This window comes from Mauremys mutica, chromosome 14, assembly GCF_020497125.1.
Source record: "Mauremys mutica isolate MM-2020 ecotype Southern chromosome 14, ASM2049712v1, whole genome shotgun sequence".
Taxonomy (NCBI): Eukaryota; Metazoa; Chordata; order Testudines; family Geoemydidae; genus Mauremys; species Mauremys mutica.
In genome coordinates, this window is record NC_059085.1 from 32,299,065 (window position 1) to 32,316,201 (window position 17,137).

Genomic DNA, 17,137 nt, shown 5'->3' on the forward strand with positions numbered 1-17,137 from the left:
CTGCTAGTCACAGTCTGAACTATGATGTCATGGCAGACCTCTTCATAAGTCTTAGGGACTATATTTATCCATTAGTCAACAACATGGAAAAAATAAATGTTAATTCTGTATATCTTCTTTGTAAATCAGAGAAAAAATACCTCCTTAAAGAATTTCAGTCAACTGTGTAGAGAGACAAACCATGACGTGTGGACAGCAGTATAAATCATGAATATATAATTTAGTCTCTGGAGGAAACTGATTGCTATGGCTGCTCATTGTTTCTGAGCTTTTATGTGTTTGAGGATTCTCAATGATCTCCAAATTATGTCTTCAGCCTGGGAAACATTAAAGAAAAAATAAATTATAGATTAAACTGCTGTTACTTTCCTGCCCCATACAAATGTCAGTTTTATACAGTAAACACAGTGACACAAATGTTAATGACATCAAAAGAGAAGAGTTGGTGTAAAGTGAACAGGAAAAAATTGGGAAGGAATCCAGTTAATTTTAGGGCAGATTATGTATATATGCTTTTTGATATCCAATGTATATATTTCTGAATTTTGTATATTTGCCCTTTTTCTTACTCAGTTTTGAAGTGTCAGTATAGTTTGTCAGTGTAGTTAATACACTAATTAGTTACACTAGCAATCTTTTCATCAGCAAATCATGGTTTCAGAAAACAAAAAGCAGCATATTAAGCTAAAAATTACACAGTGTGGTGGAGCAAACTTTCATTGAGCGGGAATGAAAAAAACAGGTCCAGATCCTCTACCACAGGATGTTTGTAACATACTTGTCTGCAATGCTTGAATTCTTTCAACTCACAAACAGTCCTGAAGGTGACATGCTCAGCCCTTACCTGTAGCTACAATGGGTCGAGATTATTAAGAAGCTGCAATAATTAGGCCATCTGTAGAGGATTTCAAAAAGCAGAGGCCGTGCATGCTTTGTATGCATCTGCTGGCCTCCGGGTCTTTGCTAAAGCCAGGAAGATATTTCATCAAAATAGGTGTTTTGATTCTCTTCTTAACAAACTAGTAATCTGAGGGATAAAACATGGAATTTCAATAAAAACAGACTTTGCATCTCCTTTAAATAAATCCCATTTGAATATAAAGGTGTCTGAAGTACCATAACTGATTAAAATAAGAAATAAAATACAATTACTGAATTTTCACATAATGCAGGGCACATATAGGGCTTTCCATTGGGATTAAGTCATCCCTTGGCAAAATTGTAAAGATGGTAATCCCTCATTATGAAGTAGGTATTATTTCCTTTGAAACATGAGTTGGGGGACATTTCCTGCCTCTCTCCTAATTAGTGAGTTTTCTACCTCACAGAAGAAAATATACAGACCAATTAGATTCTGACCAGAAAGTAGTAGAAGGTAAAGTTTATGGTCAATGGAGCAGTGAAGATTTTAAGTCACAAGAGACGTCTTTAATGTATCTGATCAGTTTGCTGCAGGGCACAAGCTGAAGTTTAGTAATTGGATTTTATCAAAAATGGTCTACAAGTCTGTAAATACAAAGGTAAGTTCAAGAGTGCCTTGCAGTAAATTACACATTGCATCTTTCTGTGCTGAAAATAGCTTAATATTTTATGTTTGGCAACACTGAACATCCCCGCAGGCAGGAGATGGGATAATATAGTAAGTGAAAAGAAGAACATTCACATCAAGCCAACAGAGCATTCCCCTGTATGGAGCACATTATGCAGCTTTAAGTAAATAATTTGTTTAAATGTGGTTTGTATCGGTTGCACATCTCAAGCATTTACTTTGGGGAAACAAAGATGAATAAAGAGCATGAAAGGGAAACTAGAATCAGGCTTAATGTTTAATCTTTTCCTCTTGTTTGTAAGGTCTGTATCACTTCTCAGTAATGGAAGACATTGCTCTTGGGGAGCCAATAGGAAGGGTTAAAGCAAATGACCTGGATATTGGAGAAAATGCTAAATCATCCTATGACATCATTGAAGGAGATGGAATGGATATATTTGAAATCACATCAGATGTTCAGACTCAGGATGGTATTATTAGACTGAGAAAGGTAAATGACAACTGTGTAAAATTAACTTTCATCCATGTACAATTATTCAGTTTCGCCGTTGGTCAAATAATTTGTTTATGGTATTTGGCCAGCTGTTTGGCTAGTTGAATCCTGATCAGTTAATATATAATTTATGAGTATTTATTGAGTAATAAAGTATCTGTAATCCAGAGGGATCAAATTCTGCCACCTCTACTCATGTAGAACACCACTTTACTCCATGAGTAGTGATCTAAGTGGACCTACTCATGGCATAAGGAAGTACTCAGCATGAGTAAAGGTGGCAAATTCAGGCCCAAGCTAAAGCTTCAGGTCCACTACTCCTTTTTGTATGTGTATTTACTGCATGTGTGTATGCAGCATGGAGGGTTGTGTACTTGCCTGTCTGAAGAGGCACCCATCTAGCCATGTACATACAGAAGACATCTGGGGTGAAATCCTGGTCCCACTGAAATCAATGGCAAAACTCATGTCTTTTAGAAACCTGGCTCTAAATATGACTATAAATTATAACATTATAAAAGTGATCATGAAAGTGTTTGAATTCCATGCCTACCATAAAGCACTCTAATAGTCTTTTGTAATTAAACAAATATAATAAATTTCCACATGACGTTCTAGCTGGAAAATAAGAATCCAATATGAATAGATAGTCAACATTCAACTTTGTGGCTGTTATTAAATTAAAAAGGTCAGAATGAAAATGGTTTAATATACTTTTACAGTGCAAACCTATTCATAAGAAATATATAAAGAAAAGAAAAACTATGTATGCATCTGTGCTTTAGATTCTCTTTTCCACAGGTTAAAGACATGATACAGGCTCCTATACTCTGTTAATTATTGTATGCTGTGGGCCTACTTTACAGACTAAAGCAATTAGCCTTTTGCCCCATTTCCCTCACCAGTTATTTCATAACGGAGCCTCTAACATACTGTTGTTTCGCATATTCATCCTGACAGCAATAACCACTTTTGTTCCCTGTAGCAGAAAATGTATGTAAGGAGACATTCGCCAAAGGTGTGGGGTTTTCTTTCTTTTCTTCTTTTATTTCTCCTCGTCCCCCTGCAGTTTTAAATTCATTCCATTTTAGACAATGTAGAGTAAATTTTGAATATGGTACTCTGGGGACTAGGCGTGACATATTCTATGGGATGCTGTCATTATCATGAAGAATTTGAAATTGCTAAAAATGATACAGAAGGTGTGATTGGCAAATTGTGAATATGCTGATCTACAATCACCTATTCATAAGTACAAAAGCTTAGTAATTTCTGAGTAGACAGAGAAGCAAGTGCTTGTCATGTTTACTAGAAATTGTTGAGAAAGAGCAAAGTCCAATTAGAGCTGGATTCATATCTAAAAATCAACACAATTTTTCAAAGTAAGAATATATATTTAAAGCTTTCAGAGAGTTCCTGAAAGAGTTTTGTAATGCCTGCTTGTGTTCTTGTTTGCATTTGCATTGCAGATTTGAGACTTCTCTGTCCTTTTCTTTTTTCCACTGAACATTGTAATGCAAATCTTTCAAAGCTTAACAAATTTGCGTTTTTGAAATTTGAATCATTCTGAGACATGAGAATTATATTGTGAATATACTGACGCAGATGTGCATGAAACTGCAGATCTGAATCGTAGATGCTCATCAATTCTCACATTTGAAGATATCGTAGACTTGTTTTTTACTATATGACTCATTCCTTTACATCAATAACATTTTTTTTCCAAATCTTACATTTTCATGTACAGCAATAAAATATCAAAAACAATGGCAATGATGGTGAAGTTACATTGGTGGATTAGAGTAATTGGCTCCATGTTTATCTGTCTGAAATTAAAGAAGGATACAGCAATATAAACTGCAGTAGTTATAAGAAATTCCTGAGAGAGATCTGCCTCATTTATCCCTATAAATACTGATGCAAAGAGTTATTTGAGGTGTACTAATATAAAATACTTTTTTATATGATTATCTCTAAATTACTCTGCATAATACCTCTTCTGCCTAAAGAACAATAATTGCTAGTTCTTTACATTTTTCATGCTGTTCTAAAAAATAATAATATATTTATTCCACATGGAGCTTGTATAGGATTTCTCCTTATCTCCAGCTAACACTGATTAAATGCATGAACATCAGGTAATCACCAGTAAAATTTTATCGTGAATCTAACATGAAATTATGATCATGCAATTCATGAGAGAGAATATATCATTGTGAATTTCTAGTGAAATAATGCAGAAGAAAAAAAGACGAGGGACTGCTTTCACTGAGGCTAAATACTAAACATATCAATAAATGCCCAGATAATTTACAGGTTGGATTTCAGGGAATGGGAAGTGATTGTATGAAAACTCAGTGAATGTACTTAAATGCATGTAACTTTCATCCATCAGCATTATATTTATTTGTTCTGGCTTCTCTGGTCATTAGTGCAAGTCATTTATCTTTGTCATTCTTAACAGCCCCTGGACTTTGAGACCAAAAAATCCTATACTCTGAAGGTAGAAGCAGCCAACGTTCATATTGATCCTCGCTTCATCAGTGGAGGACCATTCAAGGATACAGCAACAGTAAAAATTGTAGTGGAGGATGCTGATGAACCACCAGTCTTTTCATCACCTACTTATCTACTGGAAGTGCATGAAAATGCTGCTATTAACTCTGTGATTGGTCAGGTGACCGCTCATGACCCTGATGTGTCTTCTAGTCCTATAAGGTAGTGCTGCTTTAAAGTTATCATTAAAGAAACTGCTGTCAGAATTCTAAGTACATTGTTAGTGCAATGGATGATAGAGTGGAGAGCAGTTTGTTCTCACTCTCCATGTTACATTTTTGAGAAAGCATTGTCTTTCTGTGTTTCCCTTGAAAAACATCTTTGCTGTGTCAGATGTCACACTTCTAATCAAATAATTTTCATAATAAAAAACCATAAGCCGCTTTGTTTCTTTCCCAATTCAGTTCTCTTGTCCAACAATGGGAATTAAATGGATATAAGACATATAGGGATATAAGAAATCGGAGTGCAGCATTTGACATATTAATGTTTATTTCACTTACTGTGTTTAGTTTGAAATAATCCTCCAGCTTCCTCGTTAACAATCCGGAGTACAAGGCAATTCCACATAATTGGCTGTAATACTGGAAATATTTCTTTTATAGTCTGGACTGAATTTCTTAAACCAAACTCATCCCTGATTTAATGCCAATGAAAAGAGCAGTGTTTGCACCAGGGAAGAATTTTGCTTTTTTTTTTTTTTCATTTATATTTTGTCCCTCTTTGATCTGACCCAAATTAGATAAAATCCACTATTAAGGTTTTATGCAAATTAGGATTATTTTTGTCTGAGTTTTATTCACACACATCTTTTCCCTTTGCTCATCTCTTATGTGATAACATCAGACAGTTCCAAAAGAACACTTTGTTTGCTGTGTGAAGGAATTCTGGGCCCAATGCTGAACACTTAGCTCAGGAAAAACTCCTTTTAAAGTCAATAAAAGTCTTATCAAAATAGACTGCAGAGTCAGTCCCACAGTGAGGGTATATTTTGAAAGAATTGGTAAAGTTGAAGCCAACTTCTGATAAGATTATCCACCACCCAACCTTTCTGCCCTCATGATGTGTAAGTTATACCCATTCTGCACACATAAGGATGACAAAATGATGCTAATTACATTATTTTACCGCTTACAACCATTTTCTGACCACTATCGTTTACATCATTTAAACAATGTGGCCAAGGACACAGTTTTACCATATCACACAATGAGCCACATGTCGCACACTAAGTTTGACTAGCTTACAGTAACAGGAAATTATTGTTTCCTCAGCAGAATCGGAAAAATTAACTCCTGTAGGACTGGTTTGTTTGGAAGATTACCATTAGTAGAGAGCCTTTCACCTCTAGGTCATTAATTGAAATCTAGTTAAGTTTAGTAAGTTTAGTGACCAAAGATTGTTAACATCTAATAACTGTTCAGGTTCTTTTGTGAAATTAATGGATGATTACAGCCTAGTTCCTAATGGGCACATCCAAATTAGTGTTAATTGGCACCCCTTTTTGTCATCTTCAACAGAGGGACTCTGAAAAGTGCTGATCGAGTCAATTAAAAATTACTGACACATCTTTATTTTGAACAGCACAGCATATTTTCTCAGGATTAAAAAAAATAGAAAAAAAAGGGAAGAAAAAATACACACATCTTGATCTGCCTGATGTCAGGCCCCATGGGTTTTCAACCCTAATTCTGTGGATTCATCACCCTCCAATCCTCCATCTGGCAGCTCACAGACAGGAGTAAGGTCCATGAAGCCTAACTGGGCCACATGATCCACCTCTACACTCTGATTGGGAGAGCTCCAAGGGCCCTGATTGGGCTGCAGCCCCTATTTAAGCCAGAGGAGGAAACAGGAAATTGTCTGTACAAGTGGGATTCATCCTGCCATTGGCCACTGGTGTTTACGTTTCTGCCTTCTGAGCCTGACTTGCTGGTATCCTGACTTGGCCTGACACTTGATAACTGATTCTTGATCCCTGCCCTCTGGTTTCTCCCGAGTCTGATCTCCTGGTGTTCCAACCCAGCCTGATTCCTGGTCATTGGCTTCTGGAATGTCAGCCCATGCCTAATGCTAACCGTAGACAAGGATGCCCATGCCCCAGCCCTGACATCTGAACCACTTCCTTGCTTAATTCCCCTCTGGATATATAACATCATTAACTCTTCCCTTTCTTCACCTTATGTGCACATGGTACATCTCTCATGATGTTCTCCAAAATCTTATACAAACTGAGTGGCAGAACCAGGTAATGCTATTTCTTGATCAAATTATACAGAAACCACATATACCCTTGATATAAGAAAGGACAGAACTGAGCCTATTAAAATGAGAAATGCCAAATTCTTTAGTGTAAATTCAATTATTTTTTCTTTAAAAAAAGAAGTACACTAGATGATCGGACTAATTTAAAAAAAAAGTTGGCATCTTTCCACAGTATTTTCTTGTTAACTAAATGAGAAAAGTACAAAGTATAATTTTCTGCATTTTCATGCTTATTCTTGGCATACAACTGGTTAATAGTACTAGTTAATAGTTAATAGTACGGTTAAGAGTACTAGTTGGTTCCAGACAGCCTAGTGAATTTAAATATATATTTTATCTCTTGGACAAATGATTTTAAAAAATAAAAGAAGATCATGAGATTTTGCATCTCTACAATAGCACTATTGTATACTAGAGCTGGGCATAAAATTGAAAATCCATTTTGTGGAAGATTTTAAGATTTCAAGATTTGGTTTTTGTCACTGTTTGGAACAAAACCCACACATTTTAAAATGGTCTGAAAGAAAATTTAAAAAATAAAAATAAATCATTTTGGGTGAGACAAAATATTTTGTTTTGATTTGGACATTTCAAAACTTGTATAGTATACATTTTTCTTAAATGGAAACACAGTTGTTTTGAAAGGAAAAATCAAAACATTTTATTCCAAAAATATCAAAATAGGATGTTTTTCTATTTATTTTCTCCCAAACAACGTTTCAGGGAGATTAATGTGATTTTGTGAATCACTGTTTTAATTCATGCTCTCTCCGATCACTTCAGCTGAGATGCAGAGATCATCATCTAAATCAGTTGCTCTCAAACTTTTCCGGCTCAGTACCCATTTGTAAATGTTTATGGCCTGTCACAACCCAGTACATAGTCTAGCATGGAGGACCTGTGGCAGACTAGGCATTTTAGCACCTGGGACGAGCAAGCATATTTCTTCCCCTACCAGAGGTGACGTGCAGAGGGGACATGTGGGGCCTCAAGCTCCCCAACTAACCCAGACAGTCTGGGTGGCCCACTCCCACCCTGAGACCTGCCCATGTCTTTGCACCCTGGATGGCTGCCCCCCTACCCCCCTGGAGGGGTTGTGTCCTGCCTAGTATTCACCCCACAGTGGTGGCTTCTGCAGTTCCTGTGCTGTGGGACTGTCAGGGCTTGGCTCTGGATTTGCAGTCCTGCTAAACTTTGGCCCCAGCCACCCACCCAGACCAAATTTGTGAATGGGATTGTGACCTGGCTCATGGGGTTGCAGTGCCACTCAGTGGAATTTGGCCACCTGGACTCACAGGTGCTGACTTTCCAAAGTGCTTGGGGTTGCTCAGCCCCCAGCTCTGCCACAGATGCCACCCCCACTCCACCCCTTCTCCCAAGGTCCCACCCCCACCCACCCCTTCCCATCCCATCCTGCCTCCGCCGTGTCTCTTCCGTCCACCACTCCACCCCGCCCTTCTTCTCCCCACCCCGTTCTGTGTCCCTCCCCTAAGTGTGCCACATTCTTGCTGTTCCCCCCTCACTCCCCCAGCCTCCTGCATGCTGCAAAACAGCAGATTGTGGTGAGCAGGAGGTGCAGGGAGGGTGGGGGAGGTGCTGATTGGCGGAGCCCATCAGCGGGCAGGAGGAGATAGGGGTAGGGAGGGGTTCTGTTAGGGAGGTTGCCGGTGGGTGCTCAGCATCCACCATTTTTCCCCATGGGTACTCCAGCCCTGGAGCACCCACGGAGTCAGTGCCTATGCCTGGACTCCCATCATCTAGGCTAGACTAAACTTGAATGGCACTGGGACTCCAAAGGTTTCAGTGCCTGGAGAAGGGGGGTGAACCCAGCCAGCCCCATGGGATAGGAGCCACAGGAACTGCCACATGACCCATTGAAACAGTCTGATGACCCAGTTTGGGTACTGACCCACAGTTTGAGAAAACCTGGTCTAAATGGTGGCAGAGGGTGTCTGTCTTCACTTCATAGCCTCTCAATTTGGTCCCAGTCCGCTTATGAGTGATAGTTTGTTAGGAAGGGTAATAAGGGACAGCAATAACCTATAGCAAACAGATTGCTCAATCCTGAATCCTGCAATCCTCATACCAAGAAAACTCCCATTTAAATTCAGAGGGAGTTGTGCCAGGACAGACTGAAGGATGAGGCTTTGTGTGTATGTGTAATGCGGCCATTCTCTCACTACCTCTGTCCGGCTGTAGGTCTAGGAATGGAGGGATACTAGTGCTCTGTGAAGTAGGGAAGAAGTTATGTAAGATCCAGCTGTTGATTCTGTCTTAATTATCTGTTAGGGTATTCCCTTGCATATGATTTATTTGTTGATATCAATTCTAAAGTATGTCCATGTGGAAAAATATATGGCCAAGCAAAACTATTTTCTTTGTGCATCTCGTAGGATGTCTGCATCTCATAATCCAGTGTTATTTTTTATAAGGATCAATTCTGCTTCTTTTCTCTACATTTACAATTTCTCTGTTTGAAATTATTTAAATCACTGATTCACTTTTAAACTTTGCTGATGTAATATAGTCACAAATTTGAACAGACTTTTTTCAAACATGTGCTAATCAGAGAGTTACCAAATTCCATTAAAACTTTCATAAATGTGTAGTTTCTAGACTATGTCTAGGGAAATTCTTAATCACAATGAGTAGAAACTTTCTGTAAGGAGTTCCACTGCTGAATTTCAGTAAAGGTAGTCAAACTGCTCTGTAGTGGTTCAATGTATCAGATCAGCATCTTTTATCATTCTAAGTTCCTCTTCAGATCTGTTCTGACTTATTCCAGTGCTGCTCATTTCATATTTCTGTTATTTTATTGCCTTGGCCAAGTCTTGGTCCAAGTGCATAGCAAAAAACATGTGTAATAATTTGTGCTTTCTCTACAGTATCTGCCCTCCTATAAATTCAGAGATGATCACTGCCCTTCAGTCTCTCTCTTTGAGAGAAGTAAGCTTCATTGTAGAAGTTTTCCCTGAAATTCATACTGGAGAGACTTCATCTTTGTCAGCCAAGGATCATTTTCTTAATTCACAGCAGGCCTTAAAATCCTCAATACAATATTTTTTGCCTTCCTAAGGTACAGCTGTTTATCTCAGTCACCAAGTAACATGCCCTCTTTGCCTGGCATCACTGAGATAGGGTGATTTATAGCATCAATATTGTGATTCAGATCTCAGCAGGATCAGGAAAGTAGAATTTTCAACAACGAAGGTTGCATTCTGCTCTCATTTACCTTGATGTAAATCAAGAATAACTCATATTAAGTCAGTGGAGATGCATCAAGGTAAATCTAGTGAGAGCAATCAGAATCAGGCCCAGAGTCTTTAGCTAAAGGAATGTATGATCACACCACCTATTTTTTTCCTGCACAGTTTAATAAACTAACAAAAAAAAAGTCCAAATAACCTGTGGTGTTACTATGGCAATTTCAAAGGATATTATTTTCTGAGATATTCTTTTCCATTTTTATAGAAATGTACATTTTATGTATCGTGTATATATTTGACAATGCATACCCATTAAAAAGAGCTATAATATTATTATCATGAAAAGATAGCTTCATATATGCGATTAGTCTCCCCAAGTTTATGGCACTGCAGATTTTATATTTTTTACTTTGTAGAAGATATTTCTTAATTTATAGTCAACAGGGGATTTTTGCCTCTTGGCAACCTTGTAAACCCATGTAACTTGTGTTAAGTAATGTTTTATTTTTAATGCATTTTTTGCATTCTGAATAAATATTGTTAGGATTAAAGTCACTACAATAAACTCACTGATGTTAAATCCCCAGTTATAGAACTTTAAAAATATATATACTGTTAGTACAGAACCAGGAATGGAATTATAATACAGAGCGGGCCTCGGACAAATGGAATGTTGTTCATTCTTATTCAAGCCAATAGGAACTGGGTGTGCTCAGCTGACCTGAAAATCACGTTACTTAGAGGTCCAAATATGAATGCAGGTGCCTTGCCTTAAGCAACCATTTATGAAAATTTGGCCGTGGATCCTTCTTTGCTATTCTTTTTAGCTACTGTAGTTCTTCACACAGCTACTAACACCTTGAAGATGGAATAAATCAAGTCTAAAATGTCTTTTGGGCCAAAGAGACATTTTAAATTTAAGTCCATTTGTTGTTATTCAATCTAGCGATATTATGGCTGACACTAGATTTTCCTAGAGCCATTTTTGTCAAACAGAGCTTCCCCAATAAACATTTGCAGTGAACTAAAACTTTTAAAATGGGCAACATATATACTAAATTTACCAGCAACATAGCTAAATTGCAACATTTATCTACTTCTAAATATGAACAAAGGATTTACTAATCAAATACCGAAAAAAATTGTTGTAACAGTGAGATTTAAAATTCAATTAGGTAGGTCAGTCTTATGGCTCAAGATCTTTCCTGGTGTATTCTGTTGACATCAGTGGAGTTACACCAGGAATGAGTTCAGGTTAATCAAGTTTTGTTTAATCCTACATCAGTTTCCAGTGTATGTCATCATGACAAAGGAAGGCTCTGGAACTAGAACTTTGATGGAGGTTGATGATGATGCATGAGGAGGAATAGAATAAGATGGTATCTTAATAACTGTCTTGTTGACTGTAGTGAAATATCAGCAAAGAATCCTGTGGCACCTTATAGACTAACAGACGTTTTGCAGCATGAGCTTTCGTGGGTGAATACCCACTTCTTCGGATGCAAGTAGTGGAAATTTCCAGGGGCAGGTTTATATATGCAAGCAAGAAGCAAGCTAGAGATAACGAGGTTAGTTCAATCAGGGAGGATGAGGCCCTGTTCTAGCAGTTGAGTGAAAACCAAGGGAGGAGAAACTGGTTCTGTAGTTGGCAAGCCATTCACAGTCTTTGTTTAATCCTGAGCTGATGGTGTCAAATTTGCAGATGAACTGGAGCTCAGCAGTTTCTCTTTGAAGTCTGGTCCTGAAGTTTTTTTGCTGCAGGATGGCCACCTTAAGATCTGCTATTGTGTGGCCTGGGAGGTTGAAGTGTTCTCCTACAGGTTTTTGAATATTGCCATTCCTAATATCTGATTTGTGTCCATTTATCCTTTTCCTTATAGACTGTCCAGTTTGGCCGATGTACATAGCAGAGGGGCATTGCTGGCATATGATGGCATATATTACATTGGTGGACGTGCAGGTGAATGAACCGGTGATGGTGTGGCTGATCTGGTTAGGTCCTGTGATGATGTCGCTGGTGTAGATATGTGGGCAGAGTTGGTATCGAGGTTTGTTGCATGGATTGGTTCCTGAGTTAGAGTTACTATGGTGCGGTGTGCAGTTACTGGTGAGAATATGCTTCAGGTTGGCAGGTTGTCTGTGGGCGAGGACTGACCTGCCACCCAAGGCCTGTGAAAGTGTGGGATCATTGTCCAGGATGGGTTGTAGATCCCTGATGATGTGCTGGAGGGGTTTTAGCTGGGGATTGTATGTGATGGCCAGTGGAGTCCTGTTGGTTTCTTTCTTGGGTTTGTCTTGCAGTAGGAGGCTTCTGGGTACACGTCTGGCTCTGTTGATCTGTTTCCTTATTTCCTCATGAGGGTACTGTAGTTTTGAGAATGCTTGGTGGAGATTTTGTAGGTGTTGGTCTCTGTCTGTGGCGTTAGAGCAGATGCGGTTGTACCTCAGTGCTTGGCTGTAGACAATGGATCTTGTGGTGTGCCCGGGATGGAAGCTGGAGGCATGAAGGTAGGCATAGCAGTCGGTAAGTTTTCGGTATAGGGTGATGTTAATGTGACCATCAATTATTTGCACCGTAGTGTCTAGGAAGTGGACCTCCTGTGTAGATTGGTCCAGGCTGAGGTTGATGGTGGGGTGGAAGCTGTTGAAATCATGGTGGAATTTTTCCAGAGTCTCCTTCCCATGGGTCCAGATGATGAAGATGTCATCAATGTAGTGTAGGTAGAGAAGGGGCGTGAGTGGACGGGAGCTGAGGAAGCGTTGTTCCAGGTCAGCCATAAAAATATTTGCATATTGTGGGGCCGTGCGGGTGCCCATAGCGGTGCCACTGATCTGGAGATATAGATTGTCATCAAATTTGAAATAGTTGTGTGTGAGGATAAAGGCACAGAGCTCAGCAACCAGTTGTGCTGTGGCATCATCAGGGATACTGTTCCTGACAGCTTGTATTCCATCAGCGTGTGGGATGTTTGTGTAGAGAGCTTCTACATCCATGGTGGCCAGGATGGTGTTTTCTGGAAGGCCACTACAATGCATTGTGAATGGCTTGCCAACTACAGAACCAGTTTCTCCTCCCTTGGTTTTCACTCAACTGCTAGAACAGGGCCTCATCCTCCCTGATTGAACTAACCTTGTTATCTCTAGCTTGCTTCTTGCTTGCGTATATAAACCTGCCCCTGGAAATTTCCACTACTTGCATCCGAAGAAGTGGGTATTCACCCACGAAAGCTCATGCTGCAAAACGTCTGTTAGTCTATAAGGTGCCACAGGATTCTTTGCTGCTTCTACAGAACCAGACTAACACGGCTACCCCTCTGGTAGTGAAATATGTTAGTTTTTCATCAGTGAACTAAGCAGATATAGTGCAGAGTGTTAGTAAGAAACAGATGTGTAACAGGACATTGCCATTTTTGAGTCACTCTCCAGACCATAACCACAATATAAAGTGTGTAATCCACTCTGACACTCCATCCTAGCTCACCCCATTATGCCTAGGTATAATGCAGAACAGATGCAGAACCATCAGTGCATGCTGTTATTCTCTATAATACCTAGACACAAAAGCATTACAGTCTCTTATATAAATCCACAGTTCAGATTCAGTAAAACCCCTTGAAGCCAGTGACTGTTCTACCATATCAGTAGTTTGTGATAAATTCTTTTTGTACCTCACACATCAAAAAAAATTGGAAGGCTTAATTTTCCAGTTTAGTTTCTTTTTACAAGTAATACATTAATAAAACAACTCTATGAAAATGAACCTATATAAAAGCTTTCTTGTGCCGAGCCCTAAATCATCATTCTGCTTAATGCACTGTTGGAGCAATCTACTGCAGCTCTTTCTTGTTAGTCAAGCTGGCTATGTTTAGGCTGCATAATTTACCTGTATATTCTCATTTGCAAGCTCTGACTAGCTGTCAGATCAAAGTTGTTTTGTTAGAAACCAATTATGTCAATCCATATAACAGTCAATCCCTGTGTTCTCTTTTTTGTGTGTGTGTTTTTTTGTTGTTTTTTTTAAGTGCTTTACTGCTAAATGGTGATTCATTGACCACCTATTGTCCATAGAATTGCTTGAAAACTAAGCAGGTAATGTGCTTGGTTAATATTTCATGCCTCATTAAAACTGAAAAATATTAGTAAAAGAATGTTTTTCAGTACTCCTTTAAAATAACCATGAAGCTCAATATTTTTGTGTGTGTTTAATATATTGGTGTTGAAATTATAAGCAGAAAATATTAAATGAAATACTACATAAGCTGTCTAATAAATGTGATGGATTGTCTAATTAACTCTTGATCAGCAGTGGTTTTTAAAGATGTTACCTACTGAACCTGATGGCAGTTTATGACCTTCATGTTGAATATTCAGCTAATTACTCCTTGGACAATAATTAAGTTTCTTGAGACACAGTCACTTATCTTGTCTTATAAATTATTATGCTACTGAGCTGCTCAATCCATTTGGCTAGAAAACTGCAGTTCTCAGAAGATTACTTAAATTCTTCTACAATATGAACAGATAATACAAATTTATCTGAGTAAATTACAGGGATGCTCATTTTGTAGGTTTTCCATTGATCGACATACTGACCTTGAGAGACAGTTCAACATTAATGCAGATGATGGAAAAATAACTTTGGCAACGCCACTCGACAGAGAAACAAACACGTGGCACAACATAACTATTGTAGCTACGGAAACTAGTAAGTGCTTATGCATTTGTCCATGCTTTACTTTTGGTTCTTTTTGTCTTGTAATATTGTCTGTTGTAGTTTCAAATGTTTGAATAACTATTAGAGATTGTATAGATTGTGAAAGATATTCTACAGTATACGTGTTTTAGATTTTTAAATAACAAGGTTGTGAAAGCTAAGCTAATTTTATATGACTTTCTCCTATCATGTCTATTTTAAAAAATGTGTTTTATAAGTGAGGAAAGTAACATATAGTTGTAAAAGAAAATATGGATATGTTTGTGCAGGAAAAACTGTAAAAGTAAGAGAGAGGGAATACCTGGTGAGACTCTAATAGAAGGAGCGTGAAATTCTCACACCATTAATGTCAATTGTGGGCCAAACCCTGAGGTCTTTACTCTGAGTATTTACTTTGTTCCAATCCCACATGATCAAAGTTACATACGTGTTTAAGTATCCACAGGATTCAGGGTCTTAGGCCAGGTTTCTAAAATCTAAGTCCCATTGAGACTGAATGAGATCTAGGTTTTGAATTAGGCTTAAGGTCCTAAATCAATTAGGCATTACAACACTGAGCATAGTAATGCCTAAATGCCATTAAAAATATGGGCCTTAGACCATAACCAGGCAAAATTCTCAATTATTTAATCCTTAACCCCCCAAAATTGAACTAAGTTTAATTATTATTATTTCAGAAAAGAAACTTGACATAAAGAATGTACTGCAGTAAAGAAATGTTAGGAAAGTTGGTCTTTTATTCTTTAATGATGTTGCTGAGTGGTTTTCCCATCTTTTACAGCTTCAGCTTAGATACATATGTGTTCTTGCTAATATATTTATTCTGCCGTCAACGTGTATACACAATTTCTATTAGTAGATGTGTTCTTCCCACTCCGTCCTAAGAATATTGTCTTCTGTTGAAGAAACCATACTGATTTTCTAATGAGACGATAACCATAACCATACTAACCATGTTAATGATCTCTACTAATTTTCAGCTCTCCTCCTCCCACTCTTACCCAACCATCTGATTTACATATTTGGTGCTGTAATAACTGCTACTTTTAAGTATAAAGCTCATAACACCATCATCTTCCAGCATGGGAATGAATGATAGAATAAAAGGTTTTTACTTGGATGTTACAATATATTTTGCAGTCAGTTTTTCCCATAGTATTTATATTTGAAAGTGCAAACCATGAGTGGTAACCGGAGTGTGTGAATAAACAAGAAAGATAGAATTGACTATAAAATAAAATCTCAGGTTGGCCCCATGCTATTTAACATTTTTATCAATGACCTGGAAGAAAACAAAATATTATCACTGACATGATTTGCAGATGACATAACAATTTGGAGGAGTGGTAAATAATGAACAGGACAGGTCACTGATACAGAGCAATCTTAATGTGTCTGAAGGTAAATGCCTGGGAACAAAGAACATAGGCCATACTTATACAATGAGTGACAATCCTGGGAAGCAGTGACTGAAAAAAATTTAGGGGTTGTGGTAAATAATCTGCTGTATGTGGGCTCCCATTGCAAGGCTGTGACCAAAAGGGCTAATACAATCCTTTAGAACATAACGAGTGGAATTTCCAGTAGGAGTAGAAAAGTTATTTTATCTCTGTATTTGGCAGTGGTACAACCACAGCTGGAATACTGTATCCAGTTCTATTTCCACAATTCAAGAACGATGTTGATACACTGGAGAGGGATCAGAGAAGAACAGCAAGAATGATTAAAGGATTAGAAAACATGGCTTATACTTACAGATTCAAGAAGCTCAATCTATTTAGCTTATCAAAGAAAAGGTTAATGGGAAATGCAGTCTTATATGGGAAACAAATATTTAATAACAGCTTCTCCAATCTAGCAGAGGAAGGTATAACATGATCCAATGGTTGGAAGTTGAAAGTAGACAAATTCAGACTGGAAATAAGGTGTAAATTTTTAACAGTAAAGGTAATTAATCACTGGAACAATTTATCAAGAGTTGTGATGGATTCTCCATCACTGACATTTTTTAAATCAAGATTGGATGTTTTTCTAAAAGATATGATGCTCTAGGAATTATTTTGGGAAAGTTCTATGGCCTGTGATATATGGGTGGTCAGACTAGATGCTTACAGTTGTTCCTTCTTCCTTAGAATCTATGAGTTACATGCACAGTAAATTGTATTAATATGACCTACCATTGTGATTTGTGTGTAGTACTATAAATAAAACTTGCCCTGTTAATTACTGCTAAATCTTGTGGGCTAACACCAGTTTGATAGCATGGCCTGAGTGCTTTCTATTGGAGAAGCCCTAAACTATGGAAACAACCATTTACAGGGAAAGAAGTACGAGTCTATTGTACGGAACATCTT

General features: G+C 38.0%; 1 protein-coding gene across 2 annotated transcripts in view; it reads left to right on the forward strand.

Moving 5' to 3' along the window:
- Positions 1 to 17,137, forward strand: part of CDH8 (cadherin 8) — a 211,005-nt gene that overhangs the window by 123,299 nt on the left and 70,569 nt on the right. For both annotated transcript variants that reach the window (XM_044987732.1, XM_044987733.1), the window contains exons 6-8: positions 1,852 to 2,039; positions 4,507 to 4,760; positions 14,638 to 14,774. In XM_044987732.1, the coding sequence (XP_044843667.1) occupies positions 1,852 to 2,039; positions 4,507 to 4,760; positions 14,638 to 14,774 (579 nt within the window). The remainder of the gene's footprint in view (positions 1 to 1,851; positions 2,040 to 4,506; positions 4,761 to 14,637; positions 14,775 to 17,137) is intronic.